Source organism: Octopus bimaculoides, chromosome 7, assembly GCF_046866305.1.
Source record: "Octopus bimaculoides isolate indiv1 chromosome 7, ASM4686630v1, whole genome shotgun sequence".
Taxonomy (NCBI): Eukaryota; Metazoa; Mollusca; class Cephalopoda; order Octopoda; family Octopodidae; genus Octopus; species Octopus bimaculoides.
In genome coordinates, this window is record NC_142934.1 from 74,386,216 (window position 1) to 74,398,764 (window position 12,549).

The 12,549-nt window shown below is 40.9% G+C and overlaps 1 protein-coding gene across 1 annotated transcript; it reads left to right on the top strand.

Annotated features, from left to right (window-relative positions):
- The first annotated feature begins 6,195 nt into the window (after window positions 1-6,195).
- Window positions 6,196-12,436, top strand: LOC149134772 (uncharacterized). The gene is made up of 4 exons (XM_089355824.1): window positions 6,196-6,475; window positions 6,885-7,445; window positions 8,301-8,944; window positions 12,320-12,436. Exons 1-4 carry the CDS (start codon window positions 6,196-6,198, stop codon window positions 12,434-12,436), a joined length of 1,602 nt encoding a protein of 533 aa, XP_089211950.1.
- The last annotated feature ends 113 nt before the right edge of the window (window positions 12,437-12,549 follow it).

Here is a 12,549-nt window from a genome sequence, read left to right on the forward strand (position 1 = left end):
TAGCCCCTGACGTTTGGCCCTTGGTTCCTGACGTTTGACCCTTGGCCCCTGACATTTGACCCTTGGCACCTGACATTTGGCTCTTGGCACCTTACCTTTGACCTTTGGCCCCTGACCTTTGACACTTGGCCACTGACATTTGACCATTGGCCCCTAACCTTTGACCGCTGACATTTGTCCCTTGGTCCCTGACCTTTGACCCTTGGCCCCTGACCTTTGACCCTTGGCCCTGACATTTGACCCTTTTCCTCTGATCTTTGACCCTTTGTCCCTGACCTTGTTTGATGAAATTTTTGATGTTAGAGCCGTAGTAATGGAAACTAACAGAAACTAATGGAAAGTAAAGGAAACTAACGGAAACTAACCGAAACTGACAGAAAGTAACGGAAACTGACGAAAAGTAACAGAAACTAACGGAAACTAACGGAAAGTAATTGGAACTGACAGAAATAACGGAAAGTAACGGAAACTCACGGAAACTAACGGAAACTCACGGGAAGTAACGGAAACTAACGGAAACTAACAGAAACTAACGGAAGGTAACGGGAATTATCGGAATCTAACGGGAAGTAACGGAAACTTACGGAAACTAACGGAAAGTAACGGAAACTAACGAAAATATCGGAAACTAACGGAAACTAACGAAAAGTAACGGAAACTAACGGAAGCTTACGGAAAGTAACGGAAACTAACGGAAACTAACGGAAACTAATGCAAATGACGGAAAGTGACGGAAACTAACGGAAAGTAACGGAAAGTAACGGAAAGTAACGGATAGTAACGGAAAGTAACGGGAACTAACGGAAACTAACGAAATAAGGGAAATAACGGAAACTAACGCAAAGTAACGGAAAGTAACGGAAACTAACGGAAAGTAACGGGAAGTAAAGGAAGGTAACGGAAACTAACGGAAAGTAACGGAAACTAACGGAAATTAACGAAAACTAACGGAAACTAACGGAAAGTAACGGAAACTAACGCAAACTAACGGAAATAAGGGAAACTAACAGAAACTAACGGAAGGTAACGGGAAGTAACGGAAAGTAACGGAAATAACGGAAATTAATGGAAACTAGCAGAAAGTAACGGAAACTAGCAGAAACAAACGGAAATAACGGAAAGTAACGGAAACTAACAGAAAATAGCGGAAACTAACGGAAACTTACGTTAGGGTTAGGGTTTATGTTAGCGTTAGGGTTAGGGTTAATGTTAGGGTTAGGGTTAGGGATAGGGCTAGGGTTAGGGTTAGGGCTAGGGTTAGGGTTAGAGCTAAGGTTAGGGAAACTAACGGAATGTAACGGAAAGTAACGGAAAGTAACTGAAAGTAACGGAAACTAACGGAGACTAAAGGAAACTAACGGAAAGTAATGGAAAGTAAGGGAAACTAACGGAAACTAACGGAAACTAATAGAAGATAAACCTAGCCTGAATAGGAAACTAGAATGGAACTCTAACACAAACCCCTAACAAACCACAAACCACAACATATGACAATACGTTCCCCATAAACCAATAACAATATGAACAAAATATAATACAATACATAGATAAACAAATGGAATTGAATACTACATACGTTAACAAAATTTAATTAAATACACAAAAAGTAGATATAAACACACGAACAATAAATAAATAAAAACAAAAACAAACGAACATGTATTAACAGAGAATATAGGTGATACAGACACTCCCCATACACACATGCACTTACAAAAACATAGACACATTGAGGGATACACATGCGTAGACACATACAATAGGAATACAAAATACAAAATGGCTGATAGTTAGCAAGGTGAGACACACATAAGAAAGAAGAAAGCAAAGGACCACTTATGAGGTCACAGAAGTGTGACGAAAGAACTCTGGCCGAAATAGGATTAATGTAATATAATGTAATATAAAGCTGAAGCAAATTAACACCAAATATACAGTGCGTGTGTTTTTATTGGCTAAACTGGCAATATGACCATCCCCAAGTACAACAACATCTGTTTCAACACACGATTTCACAAAAAATCTTGCAAAACAAATATATATATATAGGCGTAGGAGTGGCTGTGTGGTAAGTAGCTTGCTTACCAACCACATGGTCCCGGGTTCAGTCCCACTGCGTGGCATCTTGGGCAAGTGTCTTCTACTATAGCCTCGGGCCGACCAAAGCCTTGTGAGTGGATTTGGTAAACGGAAACTGAAAGAAGCCTGTCGTATATATGTATATATATATATATGTGTTTGTATGTCTGTGTTTGTCCCCCCAACATCGCTTGACAACCGATGCTGGTGTGTTTATGTCCCCGTAACTTAGCGGTTCGGCAAAAGAAACCGATAGAATAAGTACTAGGCTTCCAAAGAATAAGTCCTGGGGTCGATTTGCTCGACTAAAGGCGGTGCTCCAGCATGGCCACAGTCAAAAGACTGAAACAAGTAAAAGAGTAAAAAAAGAGTAAAAGAGTATATATAATGTAAATAAGATCGTTATTATTATTATTATTATTATTATTATTATTATTATTATTATTATTATTATTATTATTATTATTATTATTAGTCAAGACGAAGAGTGCGATTTTAGATGTTTTATTTTTTGAACAATATTTCGACAGAACGTCTGTCTTTCTCAAGTTCAAACCAAAAGGTGATTGAAAATTCAAAATTTCAGAAACCAAACGTAAACTATGAACGTGAGTAACCAGCGTCCATACGTTGATAGAATGACATCATCAGCTTTTCTCAGTTTTTTAATAAGCAGAAAGAAAGAAAGAAAAAGGAAGACGACAGAAAAAGAAAAGAAAAAGAGAGAAGGAAGAATATTCAATCAAACAGTTTTGTATAAATTTGATGATATTCTCCTGTCATCTTATTCATTCCTCCAGGGTGTGATGTCAATAACCCGCAAACATATTTCTCCTCATACATTCTGAGAAGTGAAAGTGGGGTACATTCAGGATATTTTTTGAGAATGTGCACTTTCAAATCTTCTTCAAAATTGCAGCCGCTTGAAGCGAAATGTTCAGCAAGTACCTTAAAGAACAACCGCAAGAGAGGTAAGCCCTGTTCATTGTGCAACAACATGAGTGAAGTGAATACCATCAAAAATCATACTAGAAATGTTATGATTTATACAGAAGGGGGAACCTGCAAAGATTCCCATTTAGTGTACGGTGCAGAATGCACGAAACATAACTTGATTTATGTTGGTTGTACAACGGAACAATTAAACAAAAGGTTTAATGGGCACAGATTCGACGTCAGGCACAAGAACAGTAGTTCAACAGAACTTGCTGAACATTTCGTTTCAAGCGGCTGCAATTTTGAAGAAGATTTGAAAGTGCACATTCTCAAAAAATATCCTGAATGTACCCCACTTTCACTTCTCAGAATGTATGAGGAGAAATATGTTTGCGGGTTATTGACATCACACCCTGGAGGAATGAATAAGATGACAGGAGAATATCATCAAATTTATACAAAACTGTTTGATTGAATATTCTTCTTTCTCTCTTTTTCTTTTCTTTTTTTGTCGTCTTCCTTTTTCTTTCTTTCTTTCTGCTTATTAAAAAACTGACAAAAGCTGATGATGTCATTCTATCAATGTATGGACGCTGGTTACTCACGTTCATAGTTTACGTTTGGTTTCTGAAATTTTGAATTTGGTTTGAACTTGAGAAAGACAGACGTTCTGTCGAAATATTGTTCAAAAAATAAAACATCTAAAATCGCACTCTTCGTCTTGACTATTTACCTGAAGAGTTACGTCAATCCTTTTTTAAAAATATTATTATTATTATTATTATTATTATTATTATTAATAGTAATAATAATAATAATAATAATAATAATAATAATAATAATAATAAATAGTATACTATCCTTTCCCCCCAAAGGCACAAGGCCTGAAATTTTGAGTGGAGTGGGACTAGACGATTATATCGACCCCAGTACTCGACTGGCACTTAATTTATCGACTCTGAAAGGATGAAAGCAAAGTCAACGCGGAATTTTCTTTCTTGCACGACACGAAATTTGATAAACAAAGGTTATATCAACTACGAATACTGAGAAGCAGAGCACTGTTGCCTGGTATTTTAAAGACTGCGTTTTAAACTCGCTGAAGGTGAATCAGTTCTATTATAGGTACAGGATCTGAAATTTGTGGGGAGGAGGAAGGGATACTCGATTTCATCGATCCCTGTGTTTAATTACTACATATTTCATCCATCCCGTAAAAGGTTGAAAATCAAAGTCGACCTCGGCAGAATTTGAACGGCCGAAAAAACGGACAAAATGCAGCTAAGCATCAGTTCGATGTCTGGCGGGAATCGTATAATCAGACTCGATTCATTTAGACTCTATCTGAATTATTTCTTGTCAAAAGGATCAATATTCCCTGGTCGTACATGAACGTGTCTAGCCAGAACGCAGTTAATATTGGTTTCATATTTTGGCACAAGTTCAGCGATTTTGAGGGTGGAGCAAGTCGATTACATCGACCCCAGTGTTCAATGTTCAACTGATACTTATTTCAACGACCCCGAAAGGATGAAAGGCAAAGCCGACCTCGCCGGAATTTGAACTCAGGATGTAAGGACAGACGTAATGCCGCTAAGGATTCTTCCCGGCGTGCTAACGACTCTGCTAAGCCGCTGCCTTAAAGTCAGGTAATATTAATAATAATATCAACAGGGGAGTGAGTTTGCGGAATCGTCAGCACGTCGAGCAAAATGCTTAGCGGCTTTTCGTCCATCTTCACGTTTTGAGTTTGTAGTGACGTCATATTGGCGCCAAAAGGCAGGCGCCATTACTGAATCCTTAACCACGCATGCGTGGGTTTCAACATCGAAGCGTTCCCGCTATTATTCGGTCTCTTACCAAGGCAGACAGCGACCAAGCAAGACGTCTAAGCAAGCTCTCCCATTTGAGTGTGGTTGAACCAAGTTGTCTCTATAACGGCACCAGCTCGAAGAACCGTACATCTACATTTCAGGCTACTCTAAAACCGGACAATTAGAAGCTGTTTACCTTTTCCACCGAACAATAAATATTTGTTGTTATTGATCAGTTTGGAGTTTCTGCGTTCAGTTCTCTTCCAATTTAATGTAGGAGAGTTAGGTGTATATCTAAAGATATATAACCCACTCTCCTAAAGTGGTGACCCCGACTAAGGAACGACTGCAGCCACGACAATCTGGACTGATCAGCATCATCATTGGTATGAGCAACACGAGTTTCCGGCCGCCGTCATCATCATCATCATAACGACTTTTTGAACAATTTCACAGTGAGATATTGACTCTATAGCATTTCCGACAATACGAACTCACATTGTGCCAAGCTGAGACAGACGTATTTTTTTCTTTCTTTCTGACTATTATTTTCCATTTCCTTTCAGGCACGTCGTGGGTTTTCAAAAAAAAAAAAAAAAAAAAAAAATTTTTTCCCCGCAGACAGTACAAGCTCACAACTAAACACACAACAAAAAAAAAAGGAAAACAATACAAAAAAAAAAAATACAGAAGGCAACCACATTGTTTTTTTTTTTAGCGAATATTTCTTTTTCTTCTTTTCTTTTTCCATTTTGGTTCTTATTGTGCACATACATTACAGAGGAAAACAGAAAGGTACAGAAAAAAAAATAGTGTGTTTCCTTTTCCATTTGCGGTGAAATTTTTTTTTTGGCCTTTTGCATATTTTACACGTTTTTCGTTATTGTTTCTTCCTATTTTACCTTTGACGGAATCATTTACCGATATGTGTGCGTTGCCAAGCCTGCCTTCATTCGCCGGAGAGACTGACGTATTTTTTGGTCAGTTAGAGAATTTTTTTCGGGCACATGATGTCTCGCCCACTCGGAGGCTATCTTTAATGCTATGCAATTTGCCTTCGTCGCTTCTAAAAGTGTCGAAGGATTTTATCACGACTCCGAAAGATGACGCGACCTACGATGAGGTCAAGACTAAGATATTGCGAAGGACTGCCAGATCTGCCACCAGCAAGTTTCATGAGCTGATGGCGGATGAACAACTAGGCGATAGAACTCCAGCGGAGTTTTTAACTCATCTACGCGGTCTCAGTGGTGAATCAACAGACGGGCCACTTCTGAGAAAGATATTCTTTACACGGTTACCGTCGTAAGTCCAGACAATATTGGCAACGGTTTCGGACTCGAACTCACTAGATCAAGTAGCCACCATGGTCGATAGGGTCATGGAATTTTCAGTGAACCCTTCTCGACTCGTTTCAAATTGCTCTGAGTCCTCCACGGACACACCACGTACTGTTTCCGTAGATCCTGCAAGGCAGTCCTCTTCAGTGACCAATGAGGATTTGCTACGTAGCATTCAGGAGCTCACTCACACCGTAAATAACCTCTGTTTCTCGAGATCTCGTGGTGGTTCCCAATCTCGTAGCGTTTCCCGGTCTCGAAAATTTTCTCGAGATCGGGGAGCTACCTGGAAGAAGCAAGGTCTATGTTGGTACCATGCAAACTTTTCGAACAAGGCGACAAAATGTATTCAGCCTTGTTCGTTAAAGGCGTCGGGAAACGAGTAGAGGAGAAAGTGCGCACGTCCCTTTCCTCCACCCAACCTGTTTTTTAATCGTGCAATATTCGTCCAGGACCAAGTGTCGAAGAAATTCTTCATGGTTGACACTGGTTCCTGTTGTAGTATTTGGCCGCTTCGTCTAACAGTCGACAAACCTCGCCGTTCTGAAATCGTTTTGCACGCTGTTGATTCATCTCCGATTCCTACTTTTGGTCAGCTTTCTCTACGTTTAGACATTGGTCTTCGTAGAGACTTTCAATGGGTTTTTTGTCATAGCTGACATTCCACATCCCATTTTGGGTGCTGGTTTTTTAAATCATTTTCAATTATTGGTAGATGTTCGACGTCGGAGGCTTGTCGATGACTCGACATCCCTTTCCACGCCGGCAAGGAGCTCTACCAATTCTCCTCTTAGCCCAGCATTTTTTATTGCCACTGCTGGGGACGCTTTTCATTCTCTTTTAGCGTCTTTTCCGGAGTTGGTGGATATTACTTTCAAGCCGGTTAAACCTGCACATTCCACCCTCCATTATATCATGACGACTGGTCCTCCGGTTTTTTCTCGGCCACGTCGCCTAGCGCCTGATCGTCTTAAGACGGCCAAGGCCGAGTTTGAGCACATGCTTCAACTCGGCCTCATTCGCCCCTCCACCAGCCCATGGGCATCTCCTCTACATTTGGCCCGCAAAGGGGATTCGGATTTTCGCCCGGTGGGGGACTATCGGAGACTCAATGCTGTGACGATAGCTGATCGCTATCCCATCAGGAATTTGCAGGATTTCTCGGCGAACCTGCATGGATGCACCATTTTCTCTAAGATTGATCTGGTACGGGCCTATCATCAGATACCAGTAAATCCAGAGGATATCCCTAAAACAGCCATCACTACACCTTTCGGTTGTTTTGAATTTCTATTTATGAGTTTTGGTTTGCGTAATGCTACTAGCACTTTTCAGAGGTTTATGGATGAGGTCGTTCGTGGACTTGATTTTGTATTCGCTTATGTCGATGATATACTCATCGCTAGTGATACGGAAGAGAATCATCTCCAACATTTGTCGCAACTTTTTCAGCGTCTTCGCGCTTATAATGTGAAGATTAATCCCGACAAGTGTCTTTTCGGGCAGTCATCCCTGAATTTTCTGGGACATTTGGTTGATTCTAATGGGATCAAACCTCTTCCTGCTAAAGTCGATGCAATTCAACGCATCGCACCTCCAACCTCTCTGCGACAGTTGCGCCATTTTTTAGGCATGGTCAATTTTTACAGGAGATTCATTGACCGGTGTGCATACAAACTACTTCCTTTAACGAGGCTACTGCAAGGCCATTCTAAGAAGGATGCTGAACTCACTCTTACTGATGAGGCGTTATCTGCTTTTGAGTCTGTGAAACAGGAGTTATCCTCCGTTCCTGTTCTTGCACATCCTGCTCCTGATGCTCCGCTTTCTTTATCTGTGGATGCTTCCGATTCTGCGGTCGGTGCTGTTTTGCAGCACACTGTAGACAATCAAACAAAACCTTTGGCTTTCTTTTCTTGTAAATTACAGCCTGCCGAACGCAGGTATAGTACTTTTGATCGTGAGCTATTGGCGATCTATCTGTCGATTCGGCATTTTCAACACCAACTTGAGGGACGAGAGTTTGTGATTTATACTGATCACAAGCCACTCACTTTTGCTCTGTCCTCTAAAACGGACAAGCTCTCTCCTCGTGCTTTTCGTCACCTGGATTTTATCTCACAATTTACAGGTGACATTCGTCATGTGCCAGGGAAAGAGAATATTCCAGCTGATGCTCTATCTCGACTTCCTGTGCATTCTATTTCCACTCCCGCGGAAATTGATTTACTGGCAATTTCACAGGAGCAACCTTCTTTATCAAGTTTAGATTTGACTTCGTCAAAATTCAGCAACTGTAAATTTGCTTATCTTCCGCTCCCTTCATCCGAGGGCTCTATATTATGTGACACATCCACAGGTTCTCCTAGGCCTTTAGTACCTACGAACCATCAACGTTCTGTGTTTGATGCCCTTCATTCTTTGTCATATCCGGGCATCTCAGCAACAGTAAAGCTTATCACTGCTCGGTTTTTCTGGCCCAATATGCGGCGATCAATTGCCACTTGGGCACGCTCCTGCATGAAGTGCCAGAGTGCGACGGTCCATAGGCACGTTCGTGCCCCTCTTGGACAATTTCCTTCTCCTGAAGCCCGTTTCCGTCACGTCCATCTTGATTTGGTTGGACCGTTACCAGTGTGTCGCGGGTTCTCATACCTGTTAACTTGTGTTGACCGTTTCTCACGTTGGCCAGAAGCCATTCCTATAGCAGATATTACTTCTGAGACTGTTGCCCAGGCTTTCGTTTCTGGGTGGGTGTCGAGGTTCGGAGTACCGGTCAGTTTGACCACAGATCGTGGCCGGCAATTTGAGGCCGCGCTTTTTCGTGACCTATCACGAATCCTGGGGGTGCATCGTATACGCACCACCAGCTACCATCCCGCTTCTAATGGGATGGTTGAGCGGTTTCATAGACAACTTAAGGCCGCCTTACGCGCCTCGCCCAACCCGCAGTTTGGGGTTGAAATTCTTCCGGTTGTCCTCCTTGGATGCCGGACTGCGGTAAAAGCTGACCTGGGTTACTCCTCGGCGGAGCTTCTTTACGGCACCACGTTGACGTTTCCAGGTGCGATGGTGGTACCAGACTCATCACAACCACCACACCCAGAGTCCTATGTTACTCGGTTGCGAGAGTATTTCTCCAATCTTCCATCTATGGGCCCCAGACAACAGTCACCTACCTTTAGAATGCCAGCAGACATTGAGTCTTGGTCTCGTGTGTTTATTAGGGATGATTCTGTCAAAGGACCCCTTGTTTCTCCTTACAAAGGACCCTATCGTGTGCTTTCTCGCACTCCAAAGTTTTTCAAGGTCGACGCTAATGGTCGTACAGAAAATGTGTCTGTCGACCGTCTGAAAAAAGCGTACCTTGACAAACCTTCAACTCCCGTGGACGACATGCCCGTGTTTCAAATGCCGCACACACCACTATCACCACATACATTGTCAACGCCTTTACCAATGCATACACCAACATCAGCACCATCACAATCGCACACACCAACGATTACACCACCTTCGTCGTTGCAAAGGAACCCTAGCGAACCTTATGTCACTAGGTTTGGCAGGACGGTGCATTGGCCCAAGAAATTGGAAAAAACTATTTACGTTTGATTTATTGTGTTTTTACTGGACAATTTCAGTTTTTTTTTTATTGAACATTTTTTCTTCTATTCAAAAAAAACAAAAAAACTATGTAGCCGGTTCGTAAAAAGTTACACAAGGAAATTTGGAGTGTCTGTACTCAGGAAGTCGTGGTCAGTTGCGGAGCTGTGGTTGAGCATCGATGCCAGTTTCGACCTGTTGCCTGGTACTAGGTATCTTAGTCGGTTGGCTCTTGCTATTTTCCGTGAGGGGATGTCCCACTCATACAGTGAAGATAAAACCGAGTGTTTGATATATATATTTGTGCCGCATTTTCTGTGTGGTTTCGATGGCCATCTCGCTTCAGACGTCCCTCAAAAATTTTTTAATTTCGTGTTTCACACTCAAGGGGGAGCCATTGTAGTGACGTCATATTGGCGCCAAAAGGCAGGCGCCATTACTGAATCCTTAACCACGCATGCGTGGGTTTCAACATCGAAGCGTTCCCGCTATTATTCGGTCTCTTACCAAGGCAGACAGCGACCAAGCAAGACGTCTAAGCAAGCTCTCCCATTTGAGTGTGGTTGAACCAAGTTGTCTCTATAACGACACCAGCACGAAGAACCGTACATCTACATTTCAGGCTACTCTAAAACCGGACAATTAGAAGCTGTTTACCTTTTCCACCGAACAATAAATATTTGTTGTTGTTGATCAGTTTGGAGTTTCTGCGTTCAGTTCTCTTCCAATTTAATGTAGGAGAGTTAGGTGTATATCTAAAGATATATAACCCACTCTCCTAAAAGTTCAAATGCCGCCGAGGTCGACGTTGCCTTTCATTCTTTCGGGTCGATAAAATAAGTACCAGCTGAGTACTGGGGTAAATCGATTTACCCCCTCACCGGAAATTGCTGTCCTTTCACCAAAAATTCGAAACCAATGTTGATAATACTAACAATTATTTCTATTATAGTCACAGAATCTGAAATTTTGTGGGAGAGGGCTAGTCGATTACATCGGTTCCAATGCTCATCTGGCACTTATTTTATCGATCGCGAAAGGATGAAAGACAAAGTACACTCTGGCGGAATTTGAACTCAGATAACAAAGTTCTGGAAGATTAATAGTAATAATAATTATCATTTCCCCCAAAGGCACAATGCCTGAAATTTTGAGTGGGGTAAGACTAGACAATTATATCGATCACAATACTCGACTGGCACTTAATTTATCGACTCCGTAAGGATGAAAGCAAAGTCAGCCTCGGCGGAATTTGAACTCAGAATATAGCGACGGGCGAAATACCGCTAAGCATTTCGGATGGCGTGCTAATGATTCTGCCAGCTCACCGTCTTAAAAGATTAATAATAATAATGATAATAATAATAATAATAATAATAATAATTCTTTCTACTAGAAAGCACAAGGCCTGAAATTTGGAGGAATGGATTAAGTCGACTACATCGACCTCAGTGCGTAACTGGTACTTATTTAATCGACCCCGAAAGGATGAAAGCAAAGTCGACCTCGGCGGAATTTGAACTCAGAACGTAGCGACAGACGGAATACCTCTAAGCATTTCGCCCGGCCTACTAACGATTCTGCCAGCTCGCCGCCTTTAATAATAATAATAATAATAATAATAATAATAATAATAATAATAACAACAGCAACAACAGCAGCAGCAGCAGCAGCAACAACAACAATAACAACAACAACAACAATCATAATAATTTCATTTATTTTCAATAGGGTTCTTATATACATAAAATATGTGTTACAATAAAGCTTTACAGGTTTTGTGGGCTATGTACACACAGTTACATAGAAGAACGCGCAGCAGAACAAAATCGTTGTTCAATAAAAAAATAATAAAAACTTGATACAAGTACTTACATATAAGACACATAGGATAAGTACACACACACACACACACACACAACTTTACATGTCTACGTAGCTCCTACCGGATATTACGCTATTTCGTGTTATTGCTGTGTTCAGCACTTACCCATGCAGTGCTGTAAAGTCGATCAGCCAAGGACCATCGTCACGCGCGCGACATTTGTATTTTGTCGCCTCATATGTTGTCGAATCTGTCGTCTTGCCTCTTACTCTGCCTTAAAAGGCAGCCACACGCTTCCATATACTCTATGATCGATAGAAACATTATTCCATCAACAGTGAGGGCTCCTTCCAACTTTCGCGAAACAAGTCATTCTCTGCACGTAATATATAACATCTGCAATTACCGCTCAATAAATGATATATCTCATACAACACATTCTTGTAGCAACTCTCATGTGTTTTCACCGGTTTTCCCCATTAGCTAATGTGAGAACAGTATTCTTGCAATCATTTTTGGCTATAAATCAAAACTAAAAGGAAACATTCTTTTTTCTTTTCTCCATGTCTCAAAAAATCAACATAGGCTTTTTCATCCGTATAGAACTCTCATTTCAGCTATTTTAAAATAATCAGATATGTTTAAGCTGAACGAGAAATCATTTCCCATAGGTGTTTCTTATTTTCCATCAGATATGTTATTTTCTTTTCTGTTTATCACAGCGACGTTATCTGGTTTCACCACGTATGACACTCAAAAGGAACATTTATGAAAGTTCGTATAATGCTATTTCTAAAACCTTAAATTTCGTATTCGACTTTACAAATACGTACATTTGAATAAATATTTTCTATCACACATTTATACACTCCTTGTTTTTATTTATATGGTATTTATCATTTTTATACATTTATACTGTTATATGGACTGTTAGATATGTATTTCGTCTGAC

What these genes read in the sequence shown, in the direction of transcription:
- LOC149134772 (XM_089355824.1), top strand. Translation starts at nt 6,196, where the DNA reads ATGGTCGATAGGGTCATGGAATTTTCAGTGAACCCTTCTCGACTCGTT. An exon ending in CTGGAAGAAGCAAGGTCTAT is followed by an intron (nt 6,476 to 6,884) that starts GTTGGTACCATG and finishes AATTATTGGTAG; the next exon opens with ATGTTCGACGTCGGAGGCTT. An exon ending in AGCCATCACTACACCTTTCG is followed by an intron (nt 7,446 to 8,300) that starts GTTGTTTTGAAT and finishes CACAATTTACAG; the next exon opens with GTGACATTCGTCATGTGCCA.